Source organism: Pollachius pollachius, assembly GCF_949987615.1.
Source record: "Pollachius pollachius genome assembly, chromosome: 6".
NCBI lineage: Eukaryota > Metazoa > Chordata > Actinopteri > Gadiformes > Gadidae > Pollachius > Pollachius pollachius.
The window spans coordinates 5,423,932-5,442,611 of record NC_136939.1 but is presented as its reverse complement, the minus strand read 5'-3'; the positions used below and the strand labels follow the sequence as shown (position 1 = coordinate 5,442,611).

The window sequence follows — 18,680 nt, the reverse complement described above, 5'->3', positions numbered from 1 at the left end:
TATTTTTCATCACGAGGTCACATCGCAATTAACGCTTTCATTTTGAGAGCATATGGATGTTAGTAGGCATGTTTTTGGGGACATGGTTGATCGAACAGCGTTTCTCACGCAAGACCTGGCAAAACAAATATTGTATATATAAAAATGTATTTTTGAATTCAGTCTTCAATTCACACATACACGCGCACACGTTTAAAGGTGTTTAATAAATAAAAGGCATTATTTGTACACATCAAATATTCCCATTATATGTTACTCAGTCAATGACATGAATTCCCAGACATAAAAAGACCCTCCCCCCATATACAGAAACTCCCTAATGGCCAAACCAAACCATAAGGACGGCACCAAACAGATGAACTGCTGACCTCGTCAGACACAGCATTGTGAACATTTGGCGAGCTTCCTCTTAAAAAAAAATAAAACATTGTAAAAGAGCTTTGTTGGTAAGTCATGTAAACAAGTCTTTTAAATCAGAACTCGGCGCAATTGGAAGTTCATCTGCGTTTAAACTTCCGTTTGAACCCTCCTCCACCTCCTCTTCCTCCCCCTCCTCTTCCTCCCCCCCCTCCTCCTCTCCGGCCCCGGGCCCTCTGGCCGGGCTCCCGGGGGGCCGTCTGCCTCCTGAAGTCCACCAGGCAGTCCGAGGCCTCGGAGATGGACTTGAAGGCTCGGATGGGTGAGTCGCTGACCCTGAACGGCTGTCCGCTGCCTCCTTCCTCCTCTTCGTCGTCCTCCTCCTCCGAGTCGTCGTCATTGTTGCTCAGGTCGATCACGTCTCTGAGGGTTGGAGAGGAGGAAATGTTCTTTAGTGCACTGCGTACGTTCCTCTGAGACAGCTACCCACACAGACTCCGGGACCTCTCCCCTCCATGAAAATTAAGTGGGTTGTTGTCTTGTGAATCTTGCATGAATAAATAAATAGACAACAGACCGTCTTTAACGGAGACTTCTAGGTTCTTCAGCAAGAGAAGGTCAGACAAACTCACACACAGCCGACACAAGGGTAGCTAAAGGGTATTGGTCCCTGGGTTGGTAACGGACCAGTGACGGCGATTCTGCAGCCCACGCAAAACATTAGTATTACGCCACCAGGTGTGAGTGTCACTAGCCATTACAAGGCAAAAACCTGCCCTTCCCTGTGCCTCAGTGACATGACAAGTGGGTGTGTCCACCGACATGTAGGATGGATGGATAAGCAGCATTCTCTACAGTCCGCTGGGTCGGCATCAAACAACTGGATGGACACGCCCACTAGTGATGTCACTAAGGGACAGGGAAGGGCAGATTTCAAAACTGCTTGCAACGGCCATTAGCATAATATCACCCTTTTAGAATCGACACATACAACCCAAAGGTTCTGTGCTTGAACGACTCATTTTTAGAAAATTCTTCTTCTCATTTTTAGAAAATGCAACCATACAGGCCGTAACGTTTTTATGCTAGTGGGCACGGTATCTGTGTGAGGATACAGATAGAGAAATGATAGATACAAGACTGTTGTGGGAAGTTATAGAACACTAGAAGAACTGTTTGTGATATGCACTGGACACTCCTCACACCGCCCGTAACAAGCTGCCTACTGCTTGAATCATTACCAGGCCTTGAGAACAAAGAGCTTTCACCGCTTCAGTTCAGGGCACTGAAACAGAGTTGGACGTTTTGTTCCCTAACCAGCCCACTGGGACGGCGCAAATTTCTTCGTATCAACGGATGAATCAATTATTAATCAATTCTTAAATGATTTGTAACTAATGATATTATCGGTAAAATATTTGAATGCCATGTAACTTTGAGTCTTCAAAAGTCAACAGCCAGGAATCAGAGCAGGCCAGTTGATGGTGACCCTAGGGTGTGGATCCGCTCACTGGCCCCAGGAGCCCTCCACTGCCCACTGACCAGCAAACACAGCCCCTGAAGAGAGCCTTTCCTAGGGGCCCCGACCCCCTAGGCTGTTTTCAAATCACCAAAGTGATAGAACCGCCTCATAAACTAAACAGAGTTGATGTTGACATACACTCCATCTCATATAATCAATTTAATTATTCCCCCAATTTTCTGATGGTCCCGATTGCCCTCTGATTTGTTGTGGAGGACTGCGTTGCTTGTATTGAGAGATCCTATACACAGTTCTTATGTCACTAATCTATAGGACTTACCTGGGGAGTTTGGACACGGAGGGACCACCTTTTAAATGACAAACAAAACACAGAAAAGAGCAGTCAGCAGGAATCAATATAACTTGGTAATTCTCACACACGCATGCACGCACGCACACGCACACGCACACGCACACACACACACACACACACACACCTGGATGTCTGCGCTCTGTGGTCTCCAGGGCTGACAGCAGGTCTCCTTTCTGGGTAGGTGGAGAGAAATACATAAAGATACGAACCTCGGCTCTGCATGCTTATGCTACCATCATATCTGACCAGTTGGGCCCCCATTTCCCCTGTAACCACCCCTGGAAGGAGGGATCTCTCTTCCGTTTCCTCCCCCGGGTGTCAACTTTGACAGTCAGGGGAGTCTTCCCTTCAGACGGCCTTAAGGGCTCTTTATGGTTCCACGTTCACGCAACGCAAGGGGGGTTGCGGACCCTCCTTGCGTCCACCGCAAGTGCCGGACGTGTCCCTCCCAAAAAACGCAACCTTCGGTCGAGGCGACGCAGCAGCGAGGGCTGTGATTGGTCCGCTCGCTAAAACCATAAAGGTTCACGACTGCCTCGAGGCGTCTGCGGGGTCATTGCGTTGTGGGGCCATAATCAGCCCTTTAGGGTGGAGGGCTGGTAAAGAATAACAAGTGGGGACTCGTATAGTGCTTCAATATGTAAGGTTGCCTCTGAAGCCCTTTGAGACTGGAACTAAGGGCTACTAGAGTCACGTGCAACCGTTGTCTCATTAACCCATTTGTGCCGGCTGCTGCGCGGCGCAACATTGTATCTACTAGATACAATGTTGCGAACCAAATCAACCCTCTGAACCAAATCAACATCGTAGCTTTCCTACGGAGAGTCCTACTATAAACTGCTTTTCATGAGCCATGCAAATCAAGTGGAGGGCTGCGTTACGGGTGGGGCAGTGTGGGCCCGCTGCCTCTGGATGCAGCTCTCCGTGTGTCCCAGGTACTCGGCCAGCGGGACGGACTTGTGGCAGACGTAGCACCTCTCCTTCCCCTGAGGCGCCCTGTGGGAGACAGCATGGGCGGGTCAGACTCACTGTGTACACCACGGGGTCAGACTCACTGTGAACACCACGGGGTCAGACTCACTGTGTACACCACGGGGTCAGACTCACTGTGTACACCACGGGGTCAGACTCACTGTGAACACCACGGGGTCAGACTCACTGTGTACACCACGGGGTCAGACTCACTGTGTACACCACGGGGTCAGACTCACTGTGTACACCACGGGGTCAGACTCACTGTGAACACCACGGGGTCAGACTCACTGTGTACACCACGGGGTCAGACTCACTGTGTACACCACGGGGTCAGACTCACTGTGTACACCACGGGGTCAGACTCAATGAGAACACCACGGGGTCAGACTCACTGTGTACACCACGGGGTCAGACTCACTGTGTACACCACGGGGTCAGACTCACTGTGTACACCACGGGGTCAGACTCACTGTGTACACCACGGGGTCAGACTCACTGTGTACACCACGGGGTCAGACTCACTGTGAACACCACGGGGTCAGACTCACTGTGTACACCACGGGGTCAGACTCACTGTGAACACCACGGGGTCAGACTCACTGTGAACATTGAGGGGGGGGGGGGGGGGGGGTACTTACAGGGCGTAGCCGGATGGATCGCCGTCTCCACGATCTTCCGTCGCTAGGGATTTCAGCGCCCTCCTCTTGCTCGGCCTATGGGACACTGGGAGGACGAGAGTGCACACACATACAAACGCGCACACACACCAACACACACCTTTATTAGTGTGGTCATAGTAAAGGCATTACTTTGTGAAACTTTATGGATTACTTGTAACCAAACCATTTTGGGCGGGCCAGAGAGGTGATTGCAGTTTATAGTGTAACCAGGAATTTACTAGATGATAGGCAATACTAGGGCTGGGCGATTAATCAAATTTTGATCGCGATTTCGATATTAACTGTCAAACAATCACAAAATGAACATAATCGATTATTCTTATTTAGATTATTCTTATTATTTTTAATGTTTTATAGAAAGGGCAGAACAGCTGGACACATATCTGTTCATCATTTTAGATTGGAAACTTTTCATTTTGACCATTTGTGTATTTTTTTAAGGCGAAATTTCAAAGTTCTCAGTTACAAAGTTTTCTTTGGGAGAGACATGCTGAATAAATACAACATGTTTTCAAACTCAAAAATAATCGTTTGAATAATCGTGATTTCAATATTGACCAAAATAATCGTGATTATAATTTTTCCCATAATCGAGCAGCCCTAGGCAATACTATAGTATTGTTCTAGATTTTTATCTGAGTTGTTTGGCCCCATATTTAGAATGTAGATTATGTACATTATTAACATGACTCGCGGATGGGTTATCGCCATATAAAATAAAGAAATCATGTCTTTTGCAACTATCTTACTACTACTACTACTCCACCGGCCCTGTGGCCTAGATCAAAACCAACCAGGCCTTTTTTTAACCAGTCTTTTCATCTTTAATACTGCAATACAGCCCATAAAAGGCTGACGGCCATCCGGTTTTGGCGGCGACCACTCTGAGCGGAGCAGGTAGAAGTGACGAGCGCGCGGCCCGAGCAATCAAACGAGAGTAGCCTGGCTAATCAGGAACGTTTACTGCATCATTTCAACAGGTAATAGAGTAACGGACGCTGACTCTGGCTGCAAGGTGACCACCGCAGCCTTATTTCAGCCAGGAAGAACCCTTCACGACCAGATATATTCAAAAACATTTTATATTAAATAAAGACTAGTTCAAAGTGTATATTTTTTGCCCAAAAAAACGATTAGTTATATCACTGCGGTTTATTTCCCCTTCCGTTTGGGAAAATGAATCTCAAGGTCCAAAATGTACTTTTAGACTTTTGTATTTTTACCCAGCAGTGTAAATATCAACACCATACAGTTCTTTTAATAGTGAACCCAGATTTCTTTTCAACCGCCAGATAGTCAAATCTATTGTCCGTCGGCTGGTTGCAGGTGTTTATTTTGTAACCTGTCGGATATCCTAATTTGCTTAAGCCATTCCGACCTGGTTTCGAGTCATAACGTCCATCACATCATCGTGAACCCTGCTGGGCGCAAGAGACCAGTGTTAGTCACCTGGCGAATCCTCTACGGGGCACTCCACCACTTCCTGCTCGCCGTCACAGAAGGCGGCGTGCATCTCGATTTCGGACACGGGGAACGCGCGCTGGCAGATGGGGCAGTCCACGCTAGAGGCCGCCTCCGGCCCCGCCTCCATCCTCTCCTCTGCACCTACAGCTCCCTGCGTCTCCTCCTGCACCTGCTCCTGCCCAGACAGCGGTGCCTCTTCTCTGCTGGGACTTATGACAGCCGGCTGTTCACAGTTGCCCCCATCTGGAGGAAACAGAGAGAGAGCAGACAGGGGCATGTTCGATTCTGTTCATCTGTTAGCAATGGAAGCAATTTTTTTTTTTTGTTCCTCACTTCACTTCACAGGGAACGACTTTAAGTGAAATCGAGGAGCAAAACACTGAATAGCGGAACACAACAGTAACAGTTTTTGAGCCAGCGTTTCTTTTCAGATTGAGTTGAGCAGGTTAAAATTCAACGCTGGTTAGTTCCGTTCAAATATCATCGAATAATAACCAAATGCATTCTTTTCTTTGTTTAACCTTTTAGTGCATTGAGAGGTGATTGAGGTTCAAAGGTATAAATTATGTCAAAGTCTAAGTTTGTGTGAGTGTGTGTGCATAGCGGTTAAGACTGCAGAAGGCTGGCTAGCATTAAATGTTTAACATTTGGTCTTTTAAAACCATGAGAATGTATCTCTGACATCAGCTAAGCCTTGAGCTTTCCCTCCTGTTAATGGTCCCCTCACACCTGAACACAATCCTCACTAATTGGGTCTTCCCATTGGCTTGAGCCTGCTCAGCTGGCCTGAACCTTCTTGTTAGCTTTCCCGTCCTCTTCCACGTATATTAGAAGTATAGACGTTACAACAAGATAGTTAGCCATGAATCTGATACAATTCATTGAGATAGTATTCACAAGGCAAAAAAAACCTGACATAATAATTAGTTATAGATCTAGGCTTTCTCAATTGTGGTTTCACTTAACATAATGTGTTTCTAAGGTGTAGCCTTATTAGACACGATTAAACAATGTGTTGAATTGTATTTAATCCGACTGTTGACATTCCCCACGGATAATGGTCTCACTTCAGCATTTCTAGTTACACGATTACACGACTTACACGATTGTGTAAAAAAAACATACCAGAGATACCTTGGTTTGCTTGAATGCTTAGTGCATTCTTGTCAACATCCATGAAATGTTTAGTGTTATGGAAGGTCATAGAATGGAGATGCAACTGCCTCAGGCACTACCCTCTCATGGCTTGTATTGTCGTAGGGCTCGGCCGAACAACAATAGGTTGATCAAGAGGAAGATGTTTATGAGCAAGGCATTTCTGACGCTTGCTGTACGGCCCCCTTAAAAAGATGGCGCTTATTCCAACACATCAACGTTAGGCCTCACAGCTTGGATACACCCAGAGATGTCGAATCAACTTCGACATCTCTGGGTGTTGAAGTTGGCTGCTGGGCAGAACTATGGATTGGGTGGATTTCTGAACAAACGTGAACTATGACATGAAATACAAGACCTTCTGGCCTGAGGCGACAAGAGTCACGTTGGCTCTGGGACTGCATTTGAAGTATATTCATATTCACATAAAAAAATATAAACTAATGATGGCGTCCTGATACAGTGACGGAGAGGTTACCAGCACTGAATAACGTGTCAGTGTTTTATTAGCCTACCGTCCCCCTCCGCCTCTTCCTCTTTCTTGTTGAGGTCCTGTGTGTGAGTCTCCTCCTCCTCCTCCTCCTCCTCCCCCTCCCCCTCCCCCTCCCGACTGCGGGGGAGACTCTGGATCTGGAGTAGGGAGGGGCTGTCAGGCTGAGTCTGTTGTCACAAAAGGAGTTCCTGTTACACCCTCTGTTTCTTTCCATTAACCTGCACTGCCACTTTTGACCTGCGGCAATTTTATCCATTCACAAACAGCCACACTGCAACAAACACGCCCGTCCACGGGTCCATCCGTCGCGAGAATCTTTGTCTACAAATCCTTTTGTGAGGTCCACTTTTGCTCCTAAAACATGTCTCTAAAAATGGCACGGCTAAAGCTGTAATAACAACTCAATCCACTAGAGGCTGCTAAAGGGAAAACATACATAGGGCAGTCCTCCATAGAAAACCTTATTTCTGTTCACCAGCAGAGAGCATTAACTTGCTTATTTCACTGGGGTGTTGTGTGTTTCCCCACGGATGTCAGTAGAGGTTCGTGTCTAATCGTTAATCTCTTGTGGTTTGCAGGTTTTGAAATCGACGTGGACATTGGCAACACGTCCTGCTGGGTTTCGCATTACGACATTAAACCTCAAAAGTTCCTGCTCAACACCTCAACGGCCATTGAGGGATGTGTCAGGGCATTTTTTTATGTTTCGCCACATGATAAAAATGTTTAATATGGAGATAAGATAAGACTTTATTGAGCGCAAGAGAAAAATGCCTTGCGACAAAATACAAAATATTCATTACAATAGAATAGACCAAAGATTAAGTGCAAAATGTGCGTCATTTAAAATTTATGAGTTCAGGTAATTGAAGGGTCCAAAGTGGCTCAATCTAATTAAAACAGGGGGACAGAAGAAACTTTACTCTACATAGCCTCGCTCTTCATGCTAGTGGCGGCCATGTTCAGCAGCAAGTTATCTTGCGTCAAAGCCACGGCTGCTCCCTGCAACACTGGCTTGTGATCGCACACAATGTTACACCGCAGCCAAGCCGTGTCATGAGACCACACTAACTGCTGCCTCTTACCTCCTCTGCTGCGTCGGTGCCAACCACCAGATCCTGAGTCTCGTCGTCACTTAGCTGCGTCTCTTTAGTTCCGAAGGGCAGAAGGTTTACGTTAAATAAATGCGTCGTGCTGAACGACACAAACCTCACGTATAGCAACTGAGTCAATGGGAGTTTGATGGTATAATTCACATTAAAAAGGCTGAATAGAACAGGCTCAAATGATACAACTGAACAGGATAATTGGATTCAGTTTGTTTATAACCGATTGATATTGAGTAGTTTATGAGCGAGAAATCCTGGAATAATACAGTGCTGTTCTGTATTATTCTGTTCTGCCTTCTCGCTAGGGCTGCTAGATTATCGAAAAAAAACCTAATCCCGATTACTCAAACATTTCTCTCCAAAAAAAACACTTTGTAACTGAGAACTTTGAAATTTCCCCTTAATAAAAATAAGCAAAATGTTAAGATCGAAAATGTGCTAATAAAAAATAATGTACAAATATGTATCCAGCAGTTCTTCTATAAAACATTAAATGAATAAGTAAAAAAAATAATTTAAAAAAATTGTTTCAACTTCATTGTAATAGTTTGGAGATCATTTTGTCCCAAAAAATCAAAATCACTATCAAAATTAGACTGATTTCGCAGCCCTACTTCCCGCTATACACAGACCGAGCCGCCGTACCTGGACACACGTCACAGCCCACCACATCCAGGTCCTCCTCGCCCTCCTCCTCCGGCTCCAGCCCCTTCCTCCCCACGTCCTCCTCCCTGCCTCCTTCGTCTTCGTCCTCCTCCTCCTCCTCCTCCTCCTCCTCCTCCTCCTCCGACAGCTTCACCCCTGCTGCTCTTCTTCTGGATCGGAGGCCGGGTCGGCGCAAACTGTTTCAACCCAAATCACACAGAACCAACTTTATTGACACATTGTATACGTATGGTTATGGATACATTTAAACGCCCTGAACAGATTTCGGAGAAGGCACAGCTTGTTATGGTTCTAGTTTCTGTGCCATAAATGGCCGCTCCATATTTCATATTGAAATAAATTCCAGTGGATGTGGAATTATTATTTGTGCACTAGTTGTGTGTCCAGCTATAGCTGCATTGAAAGGTACACCAAAATCATAAAGGATCAATAATACTGACAATTTGAAAGTGGATTTTACCTTATGGTGGGGATCAGTTCGGGCGAGTCCTCAAGGGGTTCCTACAATGACAGAGAGTGGATTTGTTTTAACAAAGAGCAGAACGTTTATTTCAGTTGTTTTTTTTGCACACATTCGATCCAAGATGGCCGACTTCCGGAAGCCAATGGGCTACCTCCGGTTTGGGGGTGATGCCGTCGCCCCACTCTGCCTTCCTCAGTAGGCCTCTCTGAGCGTTCTTAAGGCTCTTCTCATACACCTCCATCTGGGCCAGGATCACCTGGAGGACCAGTAGCAGAACGCCAGCAGGGTTAATCACAGCCAGGCTAGAGCAGTTCAGAGCAATGATGCAGGACAGGTTGGGGCAGACGGTAGGGATGTAGGGATGATGGACACAAAAGTACAGATGGAAGTAAGGGAAAGGGAACCGGTTCCTGTTTCATCATCATTCATCCAGCTTTAAAACAGTATGTATCTGATAAGACCTGGTTAGTTCATTAAGAAGATCATCCGTGTTTACAGCTTTAAAACCGTTGTATCTGCTAGGATCTGGGTAGTTCATTCAGAATCTCACCCATGTTTACCAACTTTAAAACCGTATGTATCTGCTAGGACCTGGGTAGTTCATTCAGAAGCTCATCCATGTTTACCAACTTTAAAACTGTATGTATCTGCTAGGACCTGGGTAGTTCATTCAGAAGCTCACCCATGTTTACCAGCTTTAAAACAGTACGTATCTGCTAGGACCTGGCTAATTCATTCAGAAGCTCACCCATGTTTACCAGCTTTAAAACAGTACGTATTTGCTAGGACCTGGGTAGGTCATTCAGAAGCTCATCCATGTTTACCAACTTTAAAACCGTACGTATCTGCTAGGACCTGGGTAGTTCATTCAGAAGCTCACCCATGTTTACCAGCTTTAAAACCGTACGTATCTGCTAGGACCTGGCTAGTTCATTCAGAAGCTCATCCATGTTTACCAACTTTAAAACAGTACGTATCTGCTAGGACCTGGCTAGTTCATTCAGAAGCTCATCCATGTTTACCAACTTTAAAACAGTATGTATCTCCTAGGACCTGGGTAGTTCATTCAGAAGCTCATCCATGTTTACCAACTTTAAAACAGTACGTATCTGCTAGGACCTGGGTAGTTCATTCAGAAGCTCACCCATGTTTACCAACTTTAAAACAGTATGCATCTGCTAGGACCTGGGTAGTTCATTCAGAAGCTCACCCATGTTTACCAGCTTTAAAACAGTACGTATCTACTAGGACCTGGCTAGTTCATTCAGAAGCTCACCCATGTTTACCAACTTTAAAACAGTACGTATCTGCTAGGACCTGGCTAGGTCATTCAGAAGCTCATCCATGTTTACCAACTTTAAAACAGTATGTATCTGCTAGGACCTGGCTAGGTCATTCAGAAGCTCACCCATGTTTACCAGCTTTAAAACAGTACGTATCTACTAGGACCTGGCTAGTTCATTCAGAAGCTCACCCATGTTTACCAACTTTAAAACAGTACGTATCTGCTAGGACCTGGCTAGGTCATTCAGAAGCTCATCCATGTTTACCAACTTTAAAACAGTATGTATCTGCTAGGACCTGGCTAGGTCATTCAGAAGCTCACCCATGTTTACCAGCTTTAAAACCGTACGTATCTGCTCAGAAGCCCGGCGGTCTCCCCACCTGTGTGTATCTGTCTGGGTCCAGGCCATGAGGACAGAAGGGCACCCCCCAGTAGTAGTGCACCAACGGCTCCCCCCCGGGCCCCTGTGGGGGGGCAGGGAACCGACTGGAGGGCTCCTGGGTGTGGGAAGGCCCCGGCCCGGACCGAGGGACCCGCGGACAGGAGGTGCTGGCGTCTGAACCAGCCGCCTCCAGGGCCACGCCGGCAGGGATGGGATTCAACCTCAGACGCTTCGGGCTGGGAACCAAGCAAAAACAAAAAAACGCAATGGACCACATTTTCCCCATGACAATATTTGGTATATTCAAGATTCAAGAAAACTTTATTTATCCCCAGGGGGCAATTAAAGGTAAGGCCCGTAGAGCAGGCATAACAACGATGACAAACGCGACTAAAAATAGATAAATAAATAAATAAATAAGTTATGGACAATATAAAATAAAATAAAATAAAATATATATACAGTGGGGCAAAAAAGTATTTAGTCAGCCACCAATTGTGCAAGTTCTCCCACTTAAAAAGACGAGAGAGGCCTGTAATTTTCATCATAGGTATACCTCAGCTATGAGAGACAAAATGAATCACATTGTCTGATTTTTTAAAGAATTTATTTGCAAATTATGGTGGAAAATAAGTATTTGGTCAACTACAAACCAGCAAGATTTCTGGCTGTCACAGACCTGTAACTTCTTCTTTAAGAGGCTCCTCTGTCCTCCACTTGTTACCTGTATTAATGGCACCTGTTTGAACTCCTTATCAGTATAAAAGACACCTGTCCACAACCTCAAACAGTCACACTCCAAACTCCACTATGACCAAGACCAAAGAGCTGTCAAAGGACACCAGAAACACAATTGTAGACCTGCACCAGGCTGGGAAGTCTGAATCTGCAATAGGTAAGCAGCTTGGTGTGAAGAAATCAACTGTGGGAGCAATTATTAGGAAATGGAATACATACAAGACCACTGATAATCTCCCTCGATCTGGGGCTCCACGCAAGATCTCACCCTGTGGGGTCAAAATGATCACAAGAACGGTGAACAAAAATCCCAGAACCACACGGGGGGACCTAGTGAATGACCTCCAGAGAGCTGGGACCAAAGTAACAAAGGCTACCATCACTAACACACTACGCCGCCAGGGACTCAAATCCTGCAGTGCCAGACGTGTCCCCCTGCTAAAGCCAGTGCATGTCCGGGCCCGTTTGAAGTTTGCTAGAGAGCATTTGGATGACCCAGAACAGGATTGGGAGAATGTCATATGGTCAGATGAAACCAAAATATAACTTTTTGGTAAAAACTCAACTCGTCGTGTTTGGAGGAGAAAGAATGCTGAGTTGCATCCAAAGAACACCATACCTACAGTGAAGCATGGGGGTGGAAACATCATGCTTTGGGGCTGTTTTTCTGCCAAGGGACCAGCACGTCTTATCCGTATGACGGAAAGAATGAATGGGGCCATGTATTGTGAGATTTTGAGTGAAAACCTCCTTCCATCAGCAAGGGCACTGAAGATGAAACGTGGCTGGGTCTTTCAGCATGACAATGACCCCAGACACACCGCCCGGGCAACGAAGGAGTGGCTTCGAAAGAAGCATTTCAAGGTCCTGGAGTGGCCTAGCCACAGATCTCAACTCCATAGAAAATCTTTGGAGGGAGTTGAAAATCCGTGTGGCCCATAAACATCACTGCTCTAGAGGAGATCTGCATGGAGGAATGGGCCAAAATACCAGCAGCAGTGTGTGAAAACCTTGTAAAGACTTACTGAAAACGTTTGACCTCTGTCATTGCCAACAAAGGGCATGTAACAAAGTATTGAGATGACCTTTTGTTATTGACCAAATACTTATTTTCCACCATAATTTGCAAATAAATTCTTTAAAAATCAGACAATGTGATTTTCTAGATTTTTTTTTTTTTTCATTTTGTCTCTCATAGCTGAGGTATACCTATGATGAAAATTACAGGCCTCTCTCATCTTTTTAAGTGGGAGAACTTGCACAATTGGTGGCTGACTAAATACTTTTTTGCCCCACTGTATGTATATATATATATATATATATATATATATAAAGTGCTTTCATCATCACTAAGGGCCCTTGTTCGTGCACCCATTCCCACCCACACATTATCGTCATCAGCTTTGTTAGTTTGGTAGACAGGAGTTTGGGGAAGGAGTTACAACAGTACATTCCGTGCACACGAGAGCATGATCGCTTTACATGCGATCAATAAAGCAAATACAAGGCAAGATCTGGGAATCTGGAGAAACCAAACCATGTGAAAAATAGTTTTCCCAATCACAGACTAGTGAGTTTACTTTAAGGCACCACTCTAAACATTGCAACTGCAGAGGGCGCCGGTAATAAAGGCACTCCGACTTGCAATCCTTTATTGTAAAATATTGATAAAAAAAATAAATCTATCATTCTATATTTGTAATAAGTGGAAACTAGTGTGTGACTTAGTGCGTAATTAGGTTGGTCTTGCATCCAGGGCATTGAGAGAGATCCCTGGTCCAGTGGTTCTCCGTCACCAGTGTGTTCCCCTACCTGTGGCTGGAGGTGGCTGACAGGGCTGACCCGCTGTGTTCAGGGGAACACGTCTGGTGCTCAGCCTGCTGCGGGCGGCTCTCCTCTGGGAAGACAGGACTGGGAGACCCCTCTGACTGCTGTGGAAGCCGGGAGATGTGGATGTTGACATGAAGCAGCGTTTGATGCCAGGGATTGTTTGAAATTTCACAGCCGACAGAAGCTGGAACGAGAGTAGTGAATCACACCAATAACCAAACTGGAGAGCGAGTTTACCTCCAAGTCTTTCTCGTTGTCGGACCAACGTAAGGTCATGTCACTGGCCATCTTCATTATCTCTGGGATGGACTCCTCATCCCTCTTGGCGTGCTTCTCTTTACCGGCTGAAATCAGGAGGAATAAAATCCACACATCAAGTATTGCCCTCAACCGGCTCAGCCATCGGTCGATTCAAGTACAACGTGCTCATTGATTCAGGCCCAGCGGATGATGAGCTGCAATATACGACGGATCCAGCAGAGAACACCGATTAATCAGCGCTGGGGTGGCCATTAACACAACTGGTGTCATCATTCTGTGAATGAATAAAGGAAGACGTTACCCAAGGCAGCTGTTGTTGGCTTGCCGACGTGGTCCCCGGACGTGGATTCAGACTCCTCATCCTTGTGGTTCAGCCCGTTTGTCTGCAGTCAAAACAAAAACACAACACAAGACTTGGTTGAAGGGTACGATCACAGTTGGTGAATGACGGAAGATTTTATAAATAGTGGTTGGGACAAGATGGAATTATATGTTAATTGTAACATCCAGGCCTATGACAAAATGGTTTTCATTTTTCAAGTAAGCTGTTTATTTATGATATATTTGATAAGAGAACGTAAACCCAGATGACGTTGCAGTGGGGTATAGAAAATGTTTGAAATGATGGGTACAGATACATTTGAAATGGGAGATTAATCATTAGTGAATAATCGTGCGAGGAGAGGATCTGGTGAAGATGCTGCAGAAGATACAACTGGATTAACTTCAAACCATGCACTTATGGTCGGCCTATCACATTTCTACACAAGCCGTCGGTCAGCGAGGGCTCTTCGTCATTTTCAATGGTATAACCTCCTAGTCAAAAGCATCGTCTCAGATTGTCCGTATAAGCAGCTCATAAACAGTTTATTATCAAGACATTCACACGACACTGCACAGCAGAGGGGTTTCAACCGGGACAAGATCCATTCACTTGCCGTCCCACAAATGGTCATGTGAACAGGGCCCTGTGTAACACTCACCTTCTGAAGGCACTTTGGTGGCTGTCGGCTCTCCTTATTAGAAATGGCAGAAGCAGGCCGTGAAATGGCAGAGTAACTGTCCTGGCTGCTGGATTCCTGGCCTATGGTAGCCGGAAGAATGCTACTTCTTTCTGTCCTGGTACTGCCAAATACTGGACTGGTACTCCCAAATACTGGGCTGGTCCTCCCAAATACTGGACTGGTCCTCCCAAATACTGGACTGGTCCTCCCAAGTACTGGGCTGCTCCGGCCAGATCCGGTCTTTGGCAGACTAGTCTCGCAAAATCTTCGGCTTTCTTCTCTAAAATCTGGTCTGGTCTCACCACTGACTTGCCTGCTCTTTACAAATAGCGGACCAGTCCTGCAATGCTCTGTCCTCACAGAACAGCCATCTCTCAACAAGTCTTTGGCCTCTCCCTTCCCTGTCGAGGCTGGACCTTTTGGGAACGTCAGACCTTTAGACAACGTATTACTCGCAGAATGAATTGGTCTCTTGGAACGACTTAGCTTGGAAAACTTTAAACCCTCCGGGAACGTATCGTCATCACAGGTAGCCAGTGACTTCTGACTCGTGACTGAGGCAGCGATCTGGTTTTCATAGTCCGAAGCCTTTGTGGATTCAACCCTGCCAAATACAGGACTCTTTGCCGCGATGCTGCTGTTATCCAAAGCCTCAATGGATTCAACCCTGCCAAATACAGGATTCTTTGCCGTGATGCTGGTGTTATCCAAAGCCCTTGCGGATTCAACCATGCCAAATACAGGACTCTTTGGTGTGATGTCTGTGTTAGCCGAAGACTTTGTTGAGCCAATCCTGCCAAATACAGGACTCTTAGGACAGTTAAAACGTGGATCAGCCTCTCCAATTACTTCCACATCTGGATCTGAACAGTCAGTACTTTTTGGGAATTTCGGCTTCTTGGAATGCCCTACATTGTCCGAGTATGTTGCGCTGCTTGGAAACGTGGGGCTATTTGACGGGGAGGTTAGAGATGTCTGGGTGGAGGTCAGACTCTGCTGAGAGCACAAGACGAACCCAGAGGTTCTGCAGGTCTTTAGTATCCCCGGACTCAACCTGGGCAGTTGAACATGGAGTTTGCTGGCCGAGGAAGACGGTTTGAAGGTTTTAGGGAGCAGGCAGGGATCAGTCTGGGAGGAAGAAAAGTCCTGAGGTTCATCCGGGTTGAATGGATTCGTACAAACACGAAGACATTAGAGAGAAATTACACAGTGGCAGAGGCCTGAGTTACACATGTCATTTGAATGGAGCTTTTGTGATTAAAGGTTGAATCTCAAATCAAAAAAACATATAAATATCAACTATTACACTAGCTTCCTGCTAGTACCGTGGCAACAACTATTGTCGTGCATTGAAGTACCATTTCTGTTCCCACTCATGCAGTGTGGCTTTAACGACGAGGCCAAAATAAGATCCCATCACCCTGGGCAGCGTGGTTTGTCTCATCAAATCACAGTGTGAAATCTTCGTTCCAAAGCGTCTCCACGGAGAGACGGTTTGGAATGCATCCAAGGTCAAATCCCCCATATTGCCAAGACATCCAAGTCTGGTATTATTATTCTAATTATTAAACACTTTTAATTTAAATATGTATATATGTTTCTGAAAGCCCATGGTATTAAGATGTTAGGTAATATGAGCGATTGACTGACCTGAGAACAGAGTGGCTCCAGTGTCGAACTCTGAGAGCAGATCTTCTGGGTCTGCGGGAGGTCAGCCCGCTCCAGGGCCGGAACGCCAACTTCCCTCTTCCGTTTTCTCATGTTATGCTTATGAATCCCTGCGCCTCTCGGGTCTAGGGAACCACACAGCGGGAACCGAAAGACGGGGTTTTTGTTACAGAGGATAGCGGGTGACATGAATGTAGGCCTGGGGCGGTATGGCAGAATGTATGATCAGTTACATTTAGGGCATTTAGCAGACGGTTTTATCCAAAGCGACTTACAATAAGCACGTGTCATAAGAAGGGAAACAATTTATCGCTGTCGGTACAGTAAAGATGTTCATAGAACCAAGTGCAAGTAGAATCAGCTGCATGTGATAGCCTTCTTTTTGTGTACTTACTGTTTTTGACACTCAGCTCTTCAGCCAGCGACACGTTCTTGGGCACTGTGGCTGGGTAGGCGAGTTGGCGCCTGGAGGGGAGTTTTGGCGAGGGATCGGTGTTGCCGTGGTATCTTTGGCTTGGAGGCGAGGCACAGGGCTGGGTCTGACTGAACATCTAGAGAGAGAGTCGACAGAAGATCAGGTCGCCTGAGGCGCTACCGTCGTTAGACTATGAGCCTAAGGCCAGCACAGTAATGAGTTCAACAGGAATCGTTGTTACCGATTGGTCAAGGTAAATGCCACATGATTGCGTCTGTCTTACAAACTTGCACTGATTCACAAGTAACAATTTTAACAATGTAAACGAAGGGCACACCGGAACTAGCTGGAGGTTGTACAATATAAGGCGAGCGCTGGGTTCATACACTTTCTTTTAAGGCTTCCGTCATGGCCTCTTCCTCCTGCTGGCGCTTGGCAGCAGCAAGGCTGGCTTCCTGTTCACTCAGTCGCAGTGCAAGGTCCATCATCTCCTCCTCACTCATCTCTGAAAACAGCAGATGAGTGAAAGGTCAACAAAGGTCAACTACAAATATATGACTGGCCGCCTTCTAAAATTGCCTGTGGAAGCCCATGAATGCAACACTCAATATGCCACTCCATTCTTAATGACTAGTCTGAAGCTTATATTCTAAATGATCCAACACACTTTATTACTGTACACTGATTTTGCGTCTCAAATGGTAGAAAGCAACAACAGCTAATTATGCAAGGTCAAATATGGATTTAATGCAACCCTATGTGGACAACACAATATTGACATATGTGGTGAATACAGATGACAGATTGCTGTAATTAGCATTCACATATTTTTCATGATTACCTTCTATGAAAATGTTTTCATTCATTATTTTACCTTAATATTTGAACAGGATCTTGATGATGTCAACGTTACAGCATGTGTTGTGTGTTAATTATTTTGATGCACTTTAGTTCACAGGTTCATACCTTTCGGTTTTGCTTTAACGACCCTTTCACGCCTGCGAGACAATGACATTGAGGAATGTGGAAGCTCTTCTTGAAACATCTAGGAGTGAAGGCAAAAAGGCTTTTACTTTGAAAACCAAATAGAGTACATATCACCTGTTAGATAGTTAGTAGTAGACTATTATACCCCAAAGGGAAACTAACAAAGAGTAGCACAAAATCAAAAAGTTTTGTCGCTTTTAGTAGAAGAATATAGTAATGTATTGCATTGCAGTGACGACTCATCACTTCTTTCACCTCTTCATCCGTATCATCTGCTTCAACACAGTCCCCATCTCCCCCAGAGGATAAGGCCCTGGACGTCTTGATTACTTGCTTTCTAGGAGACATGTTGTTCTGTTTATAAAAACGTTGACCTAAAGAGAGAGAAAATACGCGCTCGGTTTAGAAAGTTCAGAAACAGTCACTTTTAAAGAGATAGATGTTGACATTGCAAGTATTTTTTTTCCGATCTGAATTACAACATAATATGACGACACAGTACATCACTGGTGGCGAAACGTCTACTTATCAAGTAGTTAGAAAAATCGAACCACTGCAGCGGATTTTAAAGTAGATGTAAATACTCAATTTAATTTCAATATGCATACATCAGCGACAGTGTGTGGGGGTGTTACACCGTGCTGAATCATACCATTACTGCGATGAATTGGTTGACTGTCAATGTGTTGTTGATACGTTCACAAAAAAGTTTAGATGCATTTGCTTACTCTCTTCCCACAGCCATGTTGGTTCCTAATCACGTGACTTCAGCCTGGCTGGCGCGTTCCTGTGCGTCACCTACTGGCGGGCGCGTGCTTCAAAACACGAGCGACTGGATGTTAGCAGCAAACTAGCTACCAAAAAGGGAACGAGTCATTGGTGTAGAGTCATAGCAACGCAGTTCCAACAACTT

At 45.5% G+C, this 18,680-nt stretch overlaps 1 protein-coding gene across 3 annotated transcripts; it reads right to left on the bottom strand.

Moving 5' to 3' along the window:
* Positions 1–212: 212 nt before the first annotated feature.
* On the bottom strand, positions 213–18,633 carry uimc1 (ubiquitin interaction motif containing 1). 3 transcript variants are annotated; one of them, XM_079738270.1, is made up of 22 exons: positions 18,496–18,633; positions 18,023–18,141; positions 17,747–17,825; positions 17,167–17,285; positions 16,760–16,916; positions 16,348–16,490; positions 14,677–15,825; positions 13,995–14,076; positions 13,670–13,776; positions 13,415–13,533; positions 10,863–11,100; positions 9,349–9,453; positions 9,195–9,235; positions 8,714–8,910; positions 8,045–8,106; positions 6,982–7,126; positions 5,297–5,554; positions 3,806–3,890; positions 3,074–3,188; positions 2,317–2,365; positions 2,160–2,187; positions 213–780 (listed from the first exon to the last, which is right to left on the bottom strand). In XM_079738270.1, exons 2-22 carry the CDS (start codon positions 18,113–18,115, stop codon positions 498–500), a joined length of 3,654 nt encoding a protein of 1,217 aa, XP_079594396.1. In that variant the 5' UTR covers positions 18,116–18,141; positions 18,496–18,633; the 3' UTR covers positions 213–497. The 3 variants fall into 3 exon arrangements, with proteins under 3 accessions (XP_079594396.1, XP_079594395.1, XP_079594397.1); XM_079738269.1 differs by having other exon boundaries at positions 18,420–18,509; XM_079738271.1 differs by lacking the exon at positions 14,677–15,825 and having other exon boundaries at positions 18,420–18,509.
* Positions 18,634–18,680: the final 47 nt, after the last annotated feature.

Excerpts from the sequence above, each read along its gene's own strand:
- uimc1 (XM_079738270.1), bottom strand. The coding sequence starts at position 18,115 with ATGTCTCCTAGAAAGCAAGTAATCAAGACGTCCAGGGCCTTATCCTCT. Across the intron at positions 11,101-13,414 it reads TCAGCCACCTCCAGCCACAG|CCCGAAGCGTCTGAGGTTGA; the intron begins GTAGGGGAACAC and ends CTTGGTTCCCAG. Across the intron at positions 7,127-8,044 it reads GCACCGACGCAGCAGAGGAG|ACTCAGCCTGACAGCCCCTC; the intron begins GTAAGAGGCAGC and ends TTGTGACAACAG.